General features: G+C 35.0%; 3 protein-coding genes across 5 annotated transcripts; 2 read left to right on the top strand and 1 right to left on the bottom strand.

Annotated features, from left to right (window-relative positions):
* The first annotated feature begins 761 nt into the window (after positions 1–761).
* Positions 762–6454, top strand: LOC117905018. 3 transcript variants are annotated; one of them, XM_034817876.1, is made up of 4 exons: positions 762–953; positions 1257–1338; positions 2950–3839; positions 5918–6454. In XM_034817876.1, the coding sequence occupies exons 3-4, from the start codon at positions 3016–3018 to the stop codon at positions 6096–6098; spliced, it is 1005 nt and encodes a 334-aa protein (XP_034673767.1). In that variant the 5' UTR covers positions 762–953; positions 1257–1338; positions 2950–3015; the 3' UTR covers positions 6099–6454. The 3 variants fall into 3 exon arrangements, with proteins under 3 accessions (XP_034673767.1, XP_034673766.1, XP_034673765.1); XM_034817875.1 differs by having other exon boundaries at positions 1257–1351; XM_034817874.1 differs by lacking the exon at positions 1257–1338.
* Positions 6455–8185: 1731 nt separating this feature from the next.
* LOC117903999 (replication protein A 70 kDa DNA-binding subunit B-like) lies at positions 8186–12978 on the top strand. The gene is made up of 12 exons (XM_034816531.1): positions 8186–8399; positions 9545–9691; positions 9787–10005; positions 10444–10621; positions 10760–11030; positions 11123–11225; positions 11308–11432; positions 11549–11627; positions 11705–11849; positions 11959–12119; positions 12231–12351; positions 12547–12978. The coding sequence occupies exons 1-12, from the start codon at positions 8272–8274 to the stop codon at positions 12745–12747; spliced, it is 1878 nt and encodes a 625-aa protein (XP_034672422.1). The 5' UTR covers positions 8186–8271; the 3' UTR covers positions 12748–12978.
* A 653-nt stretch (positions 12979–13631) lies between these two features.
* LOC117934400 (glycerophosphodiester phosphodiesterase GDPD6-like) lies at positions 13632–18929 on the bottom strand. The gene is made up of 8 exons (XM_034856058.1): positions 18811–18929; positions 17245–17423; positions 16109–16292; positions 15784–15858; positions 15447–15556; positions 14784–15002; positions 14368–14523; positions 13632–14061 (listed from the first exon to the last, which is right to left on the bottom strand). The coding sequence occupies exons 1-8, from the start codon at positions 18821–18823 to the stop codon at positions 13810–13812; spliced, it is 1188 nt and encodes a 395-aa protein (XP_034711949.1). The 5' UTR covers positions 18824–18929; the 3' UTR covers positions 13632–13809.
* Between the last annotated feature and the right edge of the window lie 318 nt (positions 18930–19247).

Here is a 19247-nt window from a genome sequence, read left to right as displayed (position 1 = left end):
ACCATTAGTAAGAATTTGTTTCAATTGCATATCATAAAGAATTTGAACAACTATCTTAGATACAGTATCAAGAAGTATCATCTGGGGGAATCTCCATATTCATGGCCTTATTAGCTAAATGACTATTGTCACATATAATACGTTCAATCCAATCACTTCTCATGGATTCTCGTAACCCTACTGACATGCTATAAAATAAACATAAAAATTAAAAGAGAATGAAGAGAAGAAAAAAAATTTTTAAGTGATCGTTGGGATATATGATTTGTTTTATATTTTTAAAAATAAAAAATAGTATTAACTTATATATAAATTTACCTTACATCTTTAAGAATTAATTTTAAAATTTTTTAAATTTAAATTAGTAAAAAAAAATTTAATACCCCATTTTTTCAAAATTACTTTTAAAACTTATTATACTTTTTAAGGTAAGTTTAGATCTTTTTACCTTTTATGTAAAAATTACGATCAATTTTCTATTTTTAAAAATAAAAAACTACCATTAAAATTTATAATAATGTTTTGATTTTTTTTTTTCATTTTTTTAAATATTTTATCTTTCCTTTTTCATAAATTTTGGGAGGTCATAAAAATGGCAAACTCGGAACGACGTCGTTTTGGGGAGGTGAGAAGAGAGGAGTTGGTTGGTGATGGCGCGAGTGTGAGTCAGAGTTGGTTAGTCTGAGAGAGGGAGAGAGAGAGCCGCGGAGAGCTTCCGTTAAAAAGCCTCCCTTTCACACATTCCTCACTTTTCTCATCATCCACCCATTCTCTCTCTCTCTCTTCTCCCCTTCTGTTTCATTGATTGATCAGTTTTCTTGTCATTTCTCCCTTTCTTTCTTTCGTGCTTTCCTTCTCCAAATGCAAAGGAGGGGACTGCTGATTTCGGGGAGGTTTGTGGCCGGGTCAACAGTCTCTTCTTTCAACTCAAACCCCATTTGCTGCTGTTTCATGTAAGTTTTTCTAATCATATTTACCCACCCGTTCATCTCTTTTCATTATTTTCTGCAATTTCGATCGTTGTGAACCCATTTCCTTCAATATTATTGTTAATTGATTGTATATTTTGATCATTATTTGAAAAACACTATCATTTGATGCTTTGAAAATGTAACAAGATGTTCAAGTTGTCTTACAAAGAACAGAGAAAGGAGTCAAGTTCTTTGATTACAAAAAAAAAATTAAAATTCTACCCCACCCCCCCTCCTTTTTTTTTGTTCTCTTTTTCTTAGAATTTGTCTCTGTTGGTCTTGTAGATGAAGGAACCCCACCATCTCCAAAACCTCTTTGGTCCTTATAGTTTGGCAGCACGAGCTCAACCCAGAAACTGTGGACATGGTAGGCCGAAAAGGTAGCCACGAGGAAAAATAATAAACTGAATATGAGGCATCTATCACAGCTATAGTGAGACAGCCTACAATACCCTGTCTAATGGATCCTTGGCTTAATTCTCCTTGATGGTTTACTTGGGTTTTATCGAAATAGATTGGAGAATGAATGAGTCGTAACACCTGTTCAACAATATCATCAGCCATAAAAACAAAATCAGAATAAAAGATATAGGACATTAATGAACGGATCATAAAATGCATAGCAGAGGGAAGAATAGGCAGGGTAGGAATGAGAAAAAAACATTCTTAAATTATGGGGCAAATTTCATTTCATTACTTGCCAATTAAGTTATGATTGGTGTTTAGAGACTTGCCATTCAGTCAGAAAGGGGTTTACACGTAGAGACCATCTATGTTGGGCACTTGATGAGATACCTAGCATTTGATCCTCTGTCCTCTCATGAAGCCTTTATGCGAGAACTGGTAGAAATCCCCCTAAGAGATGGAAGAGTGGAGACTATGGCTCACTTTATGTGACTGTTTCTTCATTTGTTTTATATGTGAAGGACTTTTGTTGGCCACCAATGCTATTTGCCCATGTCTATCAGTAACATAAATTGCTGAAGGCAGGATGTAGGGCACTATGTTTGATGAGAAATCAACCCATCCATTTCTGGAGTCTATCAAATAAGTGTCTTGTATAAAAATAAAATAAGATTCTTATAAACATGTTAAGAACTTGAACTTTACTGCCTGCCTTTGTGTACTAACCTTGGAGTTTGGCCTCTTCATTGTTGATTTTCCTTTCATCTTTTTTCATTTCTTTGTTCATCTATTGGATGAACCAATTGGGTGCTATTGGGCTCCTAATGTACTTGGATTTTGGGCTGTTCTTCTTGCTGTGAGCAGGACTTGATAATCCAATCTTCCTTAGATGTCTGAAGAATTTGCTTTCAAGTTTTGGATCAACACTTTGAGAGTGGATCCAACAATGGTCCAGCAGATTCATAGGTTGCAAAGCATGGTTCTCAGACTCTCTATCACATCCAATTTGACATTGTTATATAGTCATTACAAAAGTATAGCTTTCTGGATTCTAAATTGGGTGTTGGTTAAGAAACTTAGGCTGCAAAACTGTGGTGGAACTGCTAATTTTTTTGGTAACTAAGGAAGAAGAGTTATTTTTACAAATATGAAGCTTGCTTATGTACATGGCATATACACAGGGATACATACACGACCACATATATAAATACATGTGTACATATTTGTTTGTATTGATTTATGCATATATGCATCTTACATGTACATATATATCCAAACTTTCACAATAATCAACCTTCAGTTGTGTGGTTTAATGCTAGTTAATTGGTAATTATATCAATCAAGGATCATGTTGCCTTGAGCAAATGGCTAAGCTGTGTCTCTTGTTTCTGCTTCTTCTTCTTCTTCTTTCTTTCTTTTTTTTTCCTGCATTCTATTCTTGATATGTGCTGTTGGAAAATTTACACATGTTTATGTTCCATTCCTAGACTACTAAAAGGTAAAACTAATTTGTAGCTTTTGGATGTTCAGTCACTGCAGTTGGATTGAAAGCTTGTTTTCTTTTTATTTTCAGCATGATGCCTGTTATATGAAATGCTATTGGACCTCAGAAGCCTAAATTGGATCAGACATTTCAGTTATGGAATTTCAACATGGCAACAATACTGTTAGTGATTTGAGGATACAACCTGCAAACACCAAAGAGAGAGATGATCTTTCTAGCCCAAGCAAAAATTTTAGCTTCGTGTCTTCATCTTCTTCAAAATCTGACTCATCTGAAGACCACTCTGAACCCGATGCAGATAAAACCCGTACCACAGACATTACAGGGACCCATAAGCTTGACAAGGACACTGGATTAGCTTCAGAACATGATGAAAGAGATGTTCCCAACACCTCAAATATGAGACAGGAACAATCTAATCATATGTTGTCAGGATCCACATCACTTCCACCAGTTTCTAGCAATAGCCCTGAATTGAGCTTGGATAATGGTTCAACAACACAGTCTCCTCCAGTCCAGACTATGGAGCAAACTGATTCATATAGGATTCCATCTTCTGCATTTGCTAGAAATAAATCTACTACTCCAATGGAATGGAGTGTGGCTTCCAATGAATCATTGTTTAGCATTCACGGGAATATGAGTTTCACCAGAGACCAAAGTTTCTTGTTGGGTAGATCTGGAGAGCTGGGAATACCTGAAGAACCTACTATGACGGGTCTGTCGTTCAGATACTCAAATGGCCAAATTCCAGCTGTTGATGAAAAAAGTGCTAAGTTGGAGGAAGGTTCTGGTGTAACTGAAGCAGCTGCTGGAACCAAGAAGAAGGTTTTAAAGGAAAATGCAGAAGATAATAGCAAAGAAAAATTGTCTTTACCTGATGGACCACTTAATGATTCCAGGCTTTCTCACCAGTCAGATGAGAGTCGATCCAGTGTTCAATCTTTTGCATTTCCAATGTAAGTTATATCACCCCTAAATTCTCAACTTAGACAACAGAAAGAGATAGATGACCATTGTCTAATGAGAATAATAATGAATCTGTTCATGCATGTGTAACTTAAGATGCATAGTGCACTTTGTCCCTGATGACAGATGGACTAGTTACAGAACCAAAGTTTTGGGGGTCTGCATATATATTCACATAGCATGTATCACTGAGTGCTGCTTTCATACTTGTAGCATAAAATCATTTTTTGTATGACAACAGATATGTGTGTTTATAGTTACATGGAGAGCCGTCAACGTATATGCATTGGGTCAAACATCTAGTGCTCTAACAGTAGCAGGGTATTACTGCTATCACTGCTGGTGCTGCTAAAGCATGTGTGATCTTTCTATATGCAATGCAGGATTCTTGTGTTTATCAAGTACTCTGTTTAATGTTTGCCTGCCTCTTATTATTGTCCAGCTAAATCCTATACAGTTCTATATACGCCAATGCATGCTTCTCATCTTTTCCAAGTGTCTGGTTTAATGCATCTGTCATGTGTTCACTGAAAATTTCGTATTTGCTTACATAAATATTATCATTGGTAGTGTCAGTGTATTTCAGTTTACTCAAGTGATTTTTCCCATTCTATGATAACTTAATGTTTTTTTACTGTTATTAAGCGAAACGGGCTATTGAGGGGTTGGCCCTCTTATTTAGATCTGCTGTGATTTATGTATTCACATTCATAGCAGAAGAAACAGAGTTGTTATGCATGCATAAGCCTACTATGTGCACCAAATCACTTTTCTCTTTCAAATAGCCCCTTTGCTCACATTTGTTTATAGTCCAGTCACTATTAGGATTAGGTGCCAACATAAAGCTCCATATGGGCTGGGATAAAGTGGAATTGATTGTTTCATGGTTCTTTAATAATGTTGTTCAGTTCCCATATGGTTCTTTAAGCATCATGAGACTTGAGTTGACCTTCATAGAAGTACAGACAGTATTGGATTTTATCTTGGGATATTTTGCTTTAGTACAAACAATACTAGGGACGGAAAGCATTGGCTTCAGGGATTAAAAGATGATGCTATTATGATAAATAAACTTGAAAAAAAATATACCAACAACCATGGAAATCTTTCCTATCAAATACCAACAATAACAATGAAGGTATGATAAATGAGATGCAATATGTTTCCAAGACAATCTAGGGTCTGATCTCCTTAGACTGGGGCCAGTTTGCCTGTGTGCATTATTGACCCATCATAATCTAATAACTTAAACTTTTAATTGGTAGCTTAACATGGTACCAAACCTTAAGTTATTGGGGAGTCATGAGTTCAAACCTTGCCATATTGTTTATTTTCCTGATTTATCGGGCCCATATGCAAGTCCAAAGAAGGATGCCTATGAGGTGGAATGCTAGGGCTTTAGTCCATATCAGCTTGATATACATTGTTGGTCCACTATTACCTAATAGTCTTTATGTCAAATTGGTAGTTTGACACTCTCCTTATCAAATGACAAGGGAATTTGTTCGTCAATAGTGCATGGAATTAGATGGAGTTTGTTCTGATTTGTTTGCTTGATGTTGTGTATAATGGTGGAGTTTTGGGTTATGTTTGGTTCTCGGAAATTACTGAGAAAAAAAAATGCTAAGTAAAATAATTTTTTTATGTTTGATTTCGGTATAAATAATATGGACAAAATAAAATATAATTAAAATTAGTTAAAAAATTATATATTTATGAATTATTTAACCTTTACATGAAAGAGAAAAAAATAAGTAAAATGAGTTTTAAATAGTATAAAAAAATTATTTATTTATTTTAAATCTATTTTTTTATTTTCATTTGCTTTTTCTTGCCTTCTACATTTCCCCTCTATTTTTTTTCCCTTTGCATTCTCCCTCAAATTCTCTAGAACCAAACATAACTTTGATCTTCCTGGATTTTTCCTTTTCTTTGGAGGATTTCACATTCTTCTTTGTGACCCTTTTCTTTTCTCTATAAATTTTCTTTGCTTTTTAACAGAAAAATTAACATAGACCCAAAAAAAAAGCCCCATTCAAAATGACTGAATCATTTTGGTTAAATGCAGATTGACAAGTGAGGGAGGAAGAAGTGGTTCACTGAAGGTGTCTGTGGCTGAGGAGCAGATCCAGCAACAGCAACAGCAACAACCACAAAGCCAGTTGCAGCCACAGACCTCTGCAGCAACCCCAGAAGCAGCTCAGACTAGCTGGTTTTCTTGCTTCTCCTGTTGTTCATCAAAATCTTGACCCTAATTTTATAGACTCTGTCCCTTTCAAAGAGCTGGGATGTTTATGCAGGCTTGTTGAATGCTTTCAATGCCACAACTATGTCAAAAGGATACAAAATCATTTTTTTTTTCTCGTAGATTTCCAGTTCCATCATTTTGATGTGATGAGTTTTGAACCCTGTATTGAAATTAAGGTAGGCAGTTTCTCATTTGAATTGTCTGTGAGGTAAGGTTTGTTTTTAGTACTGATAGAAGCCATAGTAGTCAATGGAAGCCATTTTTGGGAAGACTATTCTTTTCATTCATACAAGGATTTTGTTTAAGCAATTGTGACTTAAAGCTATCAGCATGAATGTTCAAATTCTCATTTAGTGTTATTGTTGAGTTCCTTCTCTAGCAAGGATTTCCAAGTACAGCTTCTGATATACCACATAGGGTCGGTCAATATAGGTAAACCCCACATGGCTGCATCTCCCTTGTGTCTGAGTACCTACAAATATGGGTGTTTGGTTTAGTGACCTTCTCTCAGCTATATGCAAGCATTGCAAAATCTAAAGGATTTATTAGGCCTAAAATAAACAATATCTATGTATATGACAAGGACATCATATTTGTATAAAGGTTGATTGTGATTTTTCAATGAAGAAGTTTTTGTGCTCGAGGTTGCATATTTAGTTGGTTTCTCTTAGTTATATAGCCGTGTTCTAAAAGTGAGAATAATCGAGTCATTAGATTTGATATAGTTCATGGAGCTTGAACGGTTTGATTTTTAGATCATTTTCTACTGGCATTTGGATTAGTTACTTCAAATTTATCGTCTAATTTGTTCTTGTATTAAATTTCTTTAGTAAACCAAATTAAATGTATTTGAAAAATATAAAAAATTTCATATTTATGATCATTAATATTTAATTAATAGATTGATGAGAGAAAAATGATTAAAAAAAAAAATAATAGTTACAAGGGAGAGGCATGAAAATTTGAGTGTTTTGATCCATAAAATACGTTTAATAATTTAAATTAATTAACAAAATCATATTAAGTCAACAAAATGATTTACTATTCAATCCCCTATTTATACTATACTGATAAAATAAACCTCAATATTTTAACCATTTGAAAAACACAATTATTTTATTTTGGATTTATTGATATTTTTTATTTGGTTTTAACTAGGAGTGCATGTTAGGTGGGTAGTCCCAACCTAACCTAAACCCAATTTTAGGTTTGGGTATGATTAGACAATTATTTTCGATATTTGAGTTGAATTGGAGTTGAGTTTTTTTAATTGGAACTCAATTTGGGTTGAGTTTAGATCAAAGTTTGGGCAATCTAAGTTCAACTTGAACTTGATTTAATGTTTTTATAATAAATAATGTCATATATAATAATATTCATTTTTTTTTTAAATTTCAAATTATATTATATCAATTTTTTAAATATGTAACTTTATATTTATTTTTTTGTTGGTATCAAATTTTGTTTTATTTACTATTTAAATTTTCATATAAATAATATATATATATATATATATATATATATATATATAAATATTATCAATTAATTTTGAATTATACAATCCAATCAACCTGAACTCGATCCCATTAACTTGAATGTAACCCCGGATCAACCCAATTAACTTAAGTCTAACTTAAATAACCCGAATGCAACTTGAGTTTAGAAAAATAAAGTTGGGTTGAGTACCTCGAGTTAAAGTTCGGGTTGAGTTAGACTTATATTGATTGTTTATTAATTTGGATTGGATTTAGGTTAGTCATCAATATGTCCAAATTGTAACCCTAATTTTAACCTTGAACTACTTAATTTTTATTCATTAAACCTAGAAACGGTGAAAGGGTAAATTAGGTAATAAATTAAAAATGAATACTGTCACTGGCGCCAACAGGAAACCGGTTAAACAAGTCAAACCTTCGAAATTACAAAATAAAAAAAAAATACCGCGAAAGTACAGGTTTTCAAATGCCCCAATTGTGAAACTTCGCGGGAAAGAAATTTAGAATTTATGCGCGCCAAAAACCGCTCCCTTGTTTCTCCTACAAATCTCAGTGAGAAGAGCGTCTAGACAGAGAAAGCGATTCTCAGAGCGTTTCAGAGAGAAACAGAGAGTACTCCAGAGCGAGTTTTTAGAGAGAGAGAGAGTGTGTTCCACAGAATTTTTAGAGAAAAAAACAATGGCGAAATCCATTACCCCAGATGGCATTTCCACTATTCTCTCAAACCCATCTCCGGATTCCTCCTCAGAACTCCCAGAAATCATCGTTCAAGTCATAGATCTCACGCCAATCGGAAACAGATATAAGTGAGATTCTTCTCTCTTAGTATAGGGTTTCATTTTATTTATTTTTTTATACTCAAATTTCGATGATTTAATGATGTTATGGGTATATTTCACGAGATCAGTCATTTCTTGGTTTTGTTTGTTAGTTTTTCTTGTAACCCATTTTTTGAATTCATTTTAATTTCATTGTTATGTGGTTGTGTTTTCTGATTACCCTGTTTGGCTGCTGAAAGCACGAGGGAAAAGAGAAATATGTGATTTGGAAGGAAACCCATTTATGATTGTCGGCTCAAATGACTTTATTATTCCACGTTCTTAATTTTTTTTTTTTGGTTCGGATTTCTCAGAAGCCAAACAGAACCCATGTATTTTTGTTTGATCTTAAAAGTTGGATACACGCTGAGAGGCTGGTCTCTGAACAGTGCGATGATTCCTTTTACTTTTCATCATAATTTCAATTACTAAACAGATTTCTGTATTTTATTGTAATTGGGATCGGTGATGGAACAAATTCATTGTTTGGGTACTCCCAGATCTAGGTTTCATTAGACCAATTTGATCGGATGTCATGTTCTTATTTCTGATATATCAATATCCTCCGCGTACATAGCCCCCATTTGTGTTATTTTTTTCCCCTCGGACTGTATGATCTTTAAATGGAATAATTTTTGGGGTTTAAACATGCCTCATTTATGCTCCATTTGGTTTGTGATGAACGGCAGGAAAAGGCGAGTAAACTTGAAACTTGGATTTTCATTTACTCTGAAAGATTTGTTGGTTTCAAATGGGCTATTATTATGGGTTTGTAAATGCTCTTGCTGTTGATGCAAAACTTGGATTTCATCAACTCTTTTTGTTTAAAAATTATGCTGCCTTTTACTGCAGGCAATTGATTTCAAAATCATTCTTTGTTTGCGGGTTTGGGTCTAAAGGACTTCAGTCTGATTCAAAATCCATGGTGCACAAATCAACCCAACATTGGAATTAGAATTGGGATTGGGGTGTCAATTTCCAGTTCCAATATCCAAATTCTAAGCTATCAAACACAACCTTATTTTTTGTTGTTTTTTTGCATGAGTTCTATAAATGCTCTTGTTGGTGACTCAGAATTGCTCCTTTTGCTCTTTGGTTATGATGAATTCATATATTGGCTTATCTGCTTGCAGATTTACAGCAAATGATGGAAAGATGAAGCTCAAAGCAATGTTTCCATCCAGTTTTTCATCTGAGATAAACTCTGGAAATATTCAAAACCTTGGTCTCATTCAAGTTATTGATTACACCCTCAATGACATTCCGAGCAAGCAAGAGAAGTAAGAAATACTACTAACATGCTTGTTAACAATTTTACTTTTTATTGGTGGGTTTTTGGGATTATTATTAATTTAATTTGGATGTTCTGTCTTAGATATTTGATTGTGACAAAATGTGAGGCTGTCTCTCCTGCACTTGAAGTGGAATTCAAGACTGAGGTGAAAAGTGAAGAAACTGGAATCCTGTTAAGGCCGAAACAAGTAGCTGAGATTCAGAGTGAGGTGAAAACGGAAGGAACTGGCATATTTTTGAAGCCAAAGCAAGAAATAGTTGCTAAATCAGCTGCTCAGATAGTAAATGAACAGCATGGAAAGTGAGTATTCTTGTCTGTATTCAGTTTCACTTAAGTGATAGGCTGAAGATGTTCCATTCAGATCTTGGAACTTTATATGTTTCAATTATTTCTTCTGTTTGATTTAAACAGAAGCTTGTTGAAAAAGAGATTCTCTGTTTTTGGTTTCTTGAAAGTGATACACTCAATCGAGTTGAATATGTGTATTGGGTTTACTTGAGAGGAGTTTCTTGTTTTCTTAGCCAGGAAAAATTAAATATTCAAAATTTGGTTTCTTCTTACTTCAAGATAAGCATTTTAAAAATCAAAATTCTCTTGTGGAAAGTTCTTTTAGCCATGTTTTACAGATCAACACTAAAAATTGAATTATGCTATTATTACATTACACTGTTATATATTTATTAATTTTTCCGCTTGTGAGACTTGACCAATGAAGTTCTATCTTTCTCTTACTTTCAGTATGGCTCCTGCTGCACGAATGGCCATGACAAGAAGGGTTCATCCTCTTGTTTCCTTGAATCCATACCAAGGCAACTGGACGATAAAAGTCCGGCTTACAAACAAAGGAACCATGCGTACTTATAAGAATGCTAGAGGAGAAGGTTGTGTCTTCAATGTAGAGTTAACAGATGAGGATGTAAGCAGAAAAAGAATCCATTTTCTGAGAATGCTAGATACTTTGTGCTGACTAAATTTGCAATATTTTGTGTGTTTGGGTCATATCTCTACAATTAACATCATAATTGTTTCAGCAAATTGGTTTCTCTTGGTGCAGGGTACACAAATCCAAGCAACAATGTTTAACGAAGCTGCAAGGAAGTTCTATGAAAAGTTCCAACTGGGGAAGGTCTATTACATATCAAAAGGAGCTCTAAAAGTAGCCAACAAGCAGTTTAAAACTGTACAAAATGATTATGAAATGACCCTGAATGAAAATTCAGAGGTTGAGGAGGCCAGTAATGAAGAAACTTTTATCCCTGAAGCAAAATTCAAATTTGTTGAGATTGAAGAGTTGGGTCCTTATGTCAATGGGAAGGAGCTTGTAGGTAAGAACCAGTCTTAGAATCAACAAAGGATTATTTTCCTGTTTGCTCATTCTTTTGTGTAATAAGACCCTTGACATCATTATTAATTCCAGATGTTATTGGAGTTGTTCAAAGTGTCTCTCCTACAATGAGCATACGAAGGAAGAGTAACAATGACATTGTTCCTAAGCGTGATATAACTATTGCGGACAAGACGTGAGTGTATATTTTATTTTTTGCACTGGTAACTTTGGTCTAATGTTGCTTCATATTGAACTTATGGACGTTTGAATTGTAGGAAGAAGACTGTTGTGGTCTCTTTGTGGAATGATCATGCTACTAATGTAGGGCAGGAATTGTTGGATAATGCTGATAAGTTTCCAATTGTTGCAATTAAATCTCTTAAAGTTGGAGACTTTCAAGGTAATTCTCCTTGTTTTCTTGAAGTTTGGTATTATTATGGCAATTAAGCACATTCTCAAAAACTTGAGAATGATAAGAAGTCCTGTTTGTAATGTTCTCTTCATATCTTGTTTCAGGTGTATCACTGTCAACATTGAGTAAGAGTATTGTACTGGTAAATCCAGATACACCTGAATCAAAAAAGTTGAGATCCTGGTAAGGAATCATCCAGTGACCTATTACCTTGTTAGTTCTTGTAGTTAGTGTTTCTGACCACATGTTCTTGTGCACAGGTATGATTCTGAAGGTAAAGGAGCTTCAATGGCTTCTATTGGGTCTGATATCAGTCCTTCATCTAAGGGTGGAGTCAAGTCCATGTACTATGACAGGGTTTCCCTTTCTCATGTAACCGGCAACCCATCTTTGGGTGAAGACAAGGTAATAATTACTGTCATTAAAATAACTTAACATGATCAAACTTGTCTTAGCCAAAGTTTTGAGTTAAAACCATATTCAGTTTTGATAATATGGGCTTGTCTCTGTACAGCCTTCCTTTTTTAGCATCAGAGCATATGTAAGCTTCATCAAGCCTGATCAAACAATGTGGTACCGGGCTTGTAAGACATGCAACAAGAAAGTCACAGATGCTATTGGATCTGGGTATTGGTGTGAAGGATGCCAAAAGAATGATGATGAGTGCAGTTTAAGGTGAGGGATTCATGGAATTTGAATCAATAAGAATCCAGCGATAGTAGTTGAAGTTCATGAAAGCTGTCCTATGAATGATGTTTCTTTATTCCATTCTGTTTTGTTTTCCAGGTACATAATGGTAGTGAAAGTTTCAGATGCTAGTGGTGAAGCTTGGCTTTCTCTGTTCAATGAACAAGCAGAGAGAATGTTTGGGTGCTCTGCTGATGAGCTTGATAAGCTGAAATCACAGGTAAACTCTTGGCAATATTGAAATATCTATGAGTTTGTCCAAATCTTAGTTAACTTGAAAGAGTTGCTCATTGATGCATTAATTCATATGTAATTGGTTGCTTATTTGGTAGCCTAGTTGGGTTCCATGGAAAAAAAAAGGATGAACTTCTGGCATTCAAAATCTGATGTTTTAAAAACCCAATTTTCTCTGCAGGAGGGAGAAGAAAACCTATTCCAACAGAAATTGAAGGAAGCTATTTGGGTCCCTCATCTTTTCCGGATTAGTGTTGCACAGCATGAGTACATGAATGAGAAAAGGCAGAGGATAACAGCCAGGGCTGTTGTTCCAGTTGATTTTGCAGCTGAATCCAGATTATTGTTGGAGGAGATATCAAAGATGAAGACTTCACAATAGGCTCCTTGGTTTATTTTGTTCTTTGGATAACGGTAGTTAGGATTTGGAATGCACATACCATTTTTGTAATATATGTTTTGCAGACATACATGTGGTTTTGTTGCATTGCAGAAAAATCACTTAAAAAGCAGTTTTACGACTTGGGTTTCCATGTGATCGACTTTTGGGCTATCGGGTTAATCACTAACGGTTATTTACCTCTATTTGCAGTCCTGCACCTTAATGCTTCAATTTGATATGGGATTGAGTTCTTCATGTTTAATGGCTATCTCCACAATGGTTTGTAGTTCTGCAGTTTATTAAAATTATGATTGAGAAAAGGTTTAGGGCAGCTTCCCAGTTGTGGTGATCAAAAGTAGAGTTCAGTTCATGGTCAAGAAATTCTTCTTCATTTGAGATGGGAGAACACTTCCAAAAGTCATATAGGGTTTGTTTGGCAAATGCTTTTAAGAATATTTTTTATTTTTTAGAACAAAAAAAAAAACATTTGACAATCAAAAATTTGCTTTTGTTTTTTATTCTTAAAAATAAAAAAAAACAGTGTTTTTTAGAAAATATTTTTTAATTGTTTTTTATGGTTGTTTTAAAATTATGTAAGTATGTAGAATGATAAAAAAATAAAATATTTGATATAAAAATTGTTTTTAAAATATATTCAAAAAGATTAAAAATAAATTTAAAATTAGGTTTTCAATTCTATAAAGCATTAGTGTTTGGTTTTTAAAATTATTTTTGAAAATAATTACTAAATAGAGTTATAATTTCCCAAGAAATGGAAGATTTATGGAAACAAAGAAATGCAATCCTTATCAATATCTTTGTATTTTGCTATACTGCAAAAAGCAATGTTAGAAAATGAGCTGCATCAAAGAAGATCAAGCTTCTAATGAAGACCGGAAACTTAGTTTAAAAGAACAAGCTTCACTTGATCAGATTGGATAGTTTTGAGTACTTGGGTAGCGACCAACATACAGCTAGCTAGGCAGAATGTGTGAAATCTATAATTTTATTGGAGAGATTTCTACCCTAAGCTACAGTCTTGAGAAGTTGCATTTTACACAATCATCCCTTCCTGTAGGGAGAGACTAATGTTGCAATCTTATGCAACAATTTAGCAGCATTGCCATCATCATCACCATCATCTTGAGAGAGAGGAGAGGTCCATTCCTGAAAGTTATGGAGGCTGCCAGTGAAATCTGTGAAGAGTCCATCAACTCCAATCTTGTTTATCCAGTAATCATATTCTGCATATGGGTCTTGATGGAAGTTGAAGTGTAAGAACTGGTTCTCATTCCGATAAGTGTATGGGTGTACCTGCCATCACAATTCACAATTTGGGTTTCTGATGACTTTTGCTGAATGCTTATGAAATACTTGCACATGAAAAAGAGAGATTTGAGATTTCCTAACAAGAAAATTTTGAAAGAAAACTAAAATCAGTAAACCAAAATTTGCACATGATCATGATCAGGACAAATCAAATCCTAGAATTCTTCTAGAGTAAACATATCTAGATCTTCAAATTTCTTAAGAAAATAATTACAGAAAAGCACACAAGAAAACAGAAATCTCTTATTGATAACATCCCACAAATAAGCTTTACACAGAGAAGATACAAACCTGTAAGTCGTGGGCATGTGCTTTGGCAACAAGATCAGTAGGTGTTTGCAAATAATTATCTACCACTGGAACTACTGTATCCTTCCAAGGTCCAATCCCCACCACATACTGCTTAATGAAGCTAAAGTAACCGTCTGAAGTGATTTCCCAATATGACTGCACATTATTGACCATCATTTTAGTCCCTTGGAAACAAACAACTAAAAATTTTACGATGAAGTTGGAATTATATGCACAAAGCAAAAGTTCAAAACGGCAATTTCATATGGCAAATCCATTACCATTAAGATGGTCTGATGAAAAGAATTTTAGCATATGAAATATGGTAGTTGCAGGAAGTTATCAGAAATATTTTTTTCTACTTATGTTTCAAGGCAAATCTATTCTCCTTAAAAGGCTACAGAAAAAGGAGAAACCTGATTGGTGTCCTGAGTCGGTACAGTGACATCATCAATCAAGAAGATTTTAGGCAAGTTCGTCTGGTTCGATATGTAAATAAGTGATGTTGGAGCAAAGGACTGGATAAATACTGGTTGTTTCAGCCAATCTTCTGACATATATGAACCTTTGTATCCATACTTCTTAAGTGTTGCTACAAAATGGTCCTCAAATCTCTTACCATCTGGCCATTTCACCTGTTGAAAGCGAGTGCAGCTTAAAGCATCAGGGAATGTAAAGGAATTGAAAGTATTAGCAGCAGCAGCTTCTAAAGAAGAACAAATCATTTTAAGGTATCTGACAATATCACTCTCCTCCCACATTAGAGTTGTCAATTGATTGTGAAAGTCAGAGAACAATTTCAGCATCCCAGGAGTTACTGTTATTTATTCTATATTTGAATCACGGGCAAAAGTTCTTTCATAAATGAGAGTGAAAAAAATGCCACAACCTCAAATTGGTTGGTTATACCATGGGAATCCTCTGGTGTAGTTTCTGATACATAACCTATATGATAAGTACAAGAAAAATGAAGTCTCTGTTCACTCAAGAAAAAAAAATCACTCTGTTTAGAAGCTAATCATGTTTTAACCCCTCTCTGCAACCATTATCTCCAGCAGCTTACAGGGGGAATTACTTACACGCTGGTTGATAAATACTGGATTTTTAATCTCTGGATATATTCCAACAACTCTGGGTGCATCCAGTGCAATTGAAATGAACTCTTCAAAAGTAATGATAGTGAACTTTCCTGCATAATACACCACAAAGAGGAATTGATAAACTACTTTGACATTTGCTATTAATGGCTATGGATTCCAAACACAATCAGTCATAGATTGACTGTGACACTTAACACATGTACACATCCAGCATTGCTTGACAGTGACAAATGAATTACAATCTAATAGACTTGGATTTATCTCTGTAGAAACAGAGCAAATTTGAACTTGAATCGTTTTGTTTCAAAAAACTAACCATTGTATTGTTGATCACGAAACTTGTACCTCTGCTTCACCCGCAATGTCTTGAGTTCTTCAAGTGTAAAATCAACTGCATATAATTGAAGTAATTTCCCAACTCAATCAATCAAATCTTTGCAGGAACTCATAGTGCCTGATTATAGAAATATGACAATACTACTAGTTCACACACACACACAAAGGCAGACAAGTTTCAAGGAACTGAATGCTTATGCAATAAAATAGACGAACAGAAAAATCTGATCATCCTGTAAAACAGAAAATAGATTCACTATATCCCAGGCATAGATTGAGGAATTTAAGAGAGGCTAGTTCCAAACCAGAGAACCAGCCAGTGATGTTGGACCCTTGAACTTCATAGGTTGTTCTGCGATCTGCAAACTCCTTGTGTTTTGCAATATCAGTGGTATCATCAAGGGTAACATCATGGAAGCATATAAGAGCACCATCCTTAGAGGCTAGGATATCAGTTTCTATGAAGTCTGCACCCTCTTCGATAGCTCTCTGCAAGAAATCATCATTTTCAGAGACATTTGTACTGTTGGAAAATAAGAGGCTGAGCAAGAAGGAATCAAATTTCCAATTTTTCTTTTATCTTTATCATAGAGTACAATGAGTCTTTGTGCAACATAGCTTCCTATAATAGGTATTCTATTCATTGTGAAAATTCCATTTAATGGAGGTAAGGATTAAGAATGAATGCACATCCCACACCCACAATTATGTAATCTTGTGTTCACAAAGTCCTGTGTTTTTTTTTTCTTTATTATTATTAAAGCTATAGCATCTGACCAAGACATGTCAAAGAACAAAATGGGCCACAGCTGCAACATTGATGCAAAAGAACACATCAACAGCTTAGCATGCTGGGAGGAAAAGGAGGGCTTAGCCAAATGGCCCTATAGGTGATGGAGCTACAGAATGAGTGCAAAAAATGATGAATTGTTCTTCATACAAAGCTAAAATCATCAGTTGTAACTTGCTGTCCAAACTATAGCCAGCAACTAGCCAGTGTCCATCGTTTTTCTACAGATACTTCACAGTTGATATATTTTGAAGAGTCCACATAATATATAGCCTATAACTTCCCATCCAATTATAGCAACAAATAAAAAAATCGACACAGGTAAAGATAGCTAAAGATAAGGTGAATGAAAGTTGATCTTTTTCTATGTGAACCTGACAAAAGCAATATGGTAAAACAAGAATTTTTTTTTTTTTTTTTTTTTTTTTTTGTGTATTTTGTCTTTCTGGTATCTCTGAGCTGAGCTGATTCATGGACCTTTTGTTTTAATAATTTAAAGAGAGTAATTGCTTTCTGTCCCTCACCAATTTTTCTTTTTTGTCTATTTTTTATAGGCACTTCCTAGTCCTCATCATCAATGAATCACTTTGCAAATCAAGCATATGAACGTATCAATTTGCCAAATTCCCACACCCCACATTGTGCACATACCATGTATGCAGCTGCAGTTTCCTCAGGAAGCTCTCCATTTGAACCTCGATGTGCAACATTATATGGTCGAGAAGTCTGAAGAGGCAATCTATCTCTAGCATCCACCTTGCTGGGGAGTGGATAGAAAGGCCTTGCAGCACATCCAACAATGAGTAACAGGAATACAGAAGGGCCAAACCCTGCCAGGTGTAAATTTCAAATGAATCGATCAATTATCCTTGCATGGGAATGAAATATCAATGCTAATTATGAAAATACATAAGCATAGGCATAAATGGAAATCTGAAGTCCCTGTCCCGATTTAACCAGTTCACTAAGATTATGCGTATTTATAAGCAAACAACTTGATGCCATTATAGAAACCATCAGATAGCACAAAATTATTTGATAGGAATTAAAACAAAAATTGGAAAATAATCCAAGTAGCATCAGCATATGCAAGGCAAATATATCCTGTAACTTTTGATCCAGGAAGGATCTGTATATAGGTATGACAAAGTCTTATTTTCTTAATTTTTTTTTTTGTTCCTTTTTTTTTTGGACAACAGGAAGAACTGAACCTACAACATCAGCTTTACTCCACAATACAAGTTAATGTTTTGAACCGAACTGATGCATAAACCATCAAAATGTCTAGCTTCTGCGTGATCACGGAGAAATTCAAAACTAAATGCAGCTGGATGAGGCTTCTCAAGTAATTGACTTAACAACTCTCTTTCCAACATTAATGAGCATTTTGAACAAAAATTAGGAAATAATAAAAACAACTTGCTTAAAGAAAGAGGTCTTCCATCAACTAGCAATTGCTTTTATGATCTCCTTTTGCATTATCCACTGTATTAAGGGCCATCTCTAGTCACACATAAGTCAATCTTCATCGAAGTATAAACATGATCTCCCAATGACAGGCCTTGCTAGAGCTGGCAACTCCTTGAGGCTGGAGTTAGTCTCAGGTTGGTCCAAAAACTACATAAACAGGCTGGATCTAGGTAAGATTCTGGACTGGGAAACCTAAGTCAACCCTCATTAACAAATATATTATTTTTCCAAAGTATTGACTGGTATCCAATATTAATGCTACCTGTGCATATATCTGTATATACAAATTAAAAATCAATGCACATAGAATCAAGTGATCCAACAAAACCCAGTTGGTCAGTCAATCAATTACTTGCCTATAAATGCATTGGTAGACACACTACAAAACACACATACCAATATCACCATTTTTGACCAAGGAATTTTCCAACTAAAAATGGATTTCCATAGATGTAACTCATTCCCTGATACTGTACATTGGCATTGGCTATTAATTTGCACAAAACCAGAAAAACCCAACAATCCAGTATAAGACCACAACCAAAAGAGGAAACCAAACAAAACCCAGAAGGGAAACACCAGTATCAGAAGCAAATCAACTTCAATAACAAAACCCAAACACAAAGAACTACAGGCCCAATTGATGCAAATACAAGAAAAAATCAACCAACCCAATCATCAAACACACACATAGATATAGAAAAGAAGAGAGAAATCATTAATCAGGGTTAGCGTTTTGATGCTTACAGAAAGAACCCATGATCGTTGCCCCCTCTGTCTCCCCCTCTGTCTCTCTGGACAGGTCTCCTCTTGACTAAAGTTTATTCCTCCTGGCTGTGGCTGAACTCGGTATATATACGAATGGGTTGTCATTGCAGTATGCTGCGCGGAACTATTCAAAGCTGTGGTCCGCCGAGTTCGTAGCCTTGGATCTATCTCTGATCCAAGAATATCCCCTTGTAGATTCGCTTTTACTCTCTTTCATGAGAAGGAATGACAGTGGCGCAAGGTCCCTTGATAATGGGGACGTGGCTGATGATGATTGGCTCCACGAAAGTTGTGGGATGACTGGTGGTTGACTTAAGCAAGGGCACCGTTAATTTTGTAATTCTATGTATCCAATCGATACGTTAAAAATAGTCGTCACATGGACGACTTGGGGTGTCAGTGCCCATCTCCCTATC

This window comes from Vitis riparia, chromosome 17, assembly GCF_004353265.1.
Source record: "Vitis riparia cultivar Riparia Gloire de Montpellier isolate 1030 chromosome 17, EGFV_Vit.rip_1.0, whole genome shotgun sequence".
NCBI lineage: Eukaryota > Viridiplantae > Streptophyta > Magnoliopsida > Vitales > Vitaceae > Vitis > Vitis riparia.
The sequence above is the reverse complement of the archived record's forward strand: the minus strand, read 5'-3'. Positions and strand labels throughout refer to the sequence as shown.

Excerpts from the sequence above, each read along its gene's own strand:
- LOC117905018 (XM_034817874.1), top strand. The coding sequence starts at position 3,016 with ATGGAATTTCAACATGGCAACAATACTGTTAGTGATTTGAGGATACAA. Across the intron at positions 3,840-5,917 it reads CAATCTTTTGCATTTCCAAT|ATTGACAAGTGAGGGAGGAA; the intron begins GTAAGTTATATC and ends GGTTAAATGCAG.
- LOC117903999 (XM_034816531.1), top strand. The coding sequence starts at position 8,272 with ATGGCGAAATCCATTACCCCAGATGGCATTTCCACTATTCTCTCAAAC. Across the intron at positions 10,006-10,443 it reads GTAAATGAACAGCATGGAAA|TATGGCTCCTGCTGCACGAA; the intron begins GTGAGTATTCTT and ends TCTTACTTTCAG. Across the intron at positions 11,433-11,548 it reads TAAAGTTGGAGACTTTCAAG|GTGTATCACTGTCAACATTG; the intron begins GTAATTCTCCTT and ends ATCTTGTTTCAG.
- LOC117934400 (XM_034856058.1), bottom strand. Across the intron at positions 15,859-16,108 it reads CATCACTGGCTGGTTCTCTG|TTGATTTTACACTTGAAGAA; the intron begins GTTTGGAACTAG and ends AATTATATGCAG. Across the intron at positions 15,003-15,446 it reads CAGTATTTATCAACCAGCGT|GTGAAATGGCCAGATGGTAA; the intron begins GTAAGTAATTCC and ends CGCTTTCAACAG.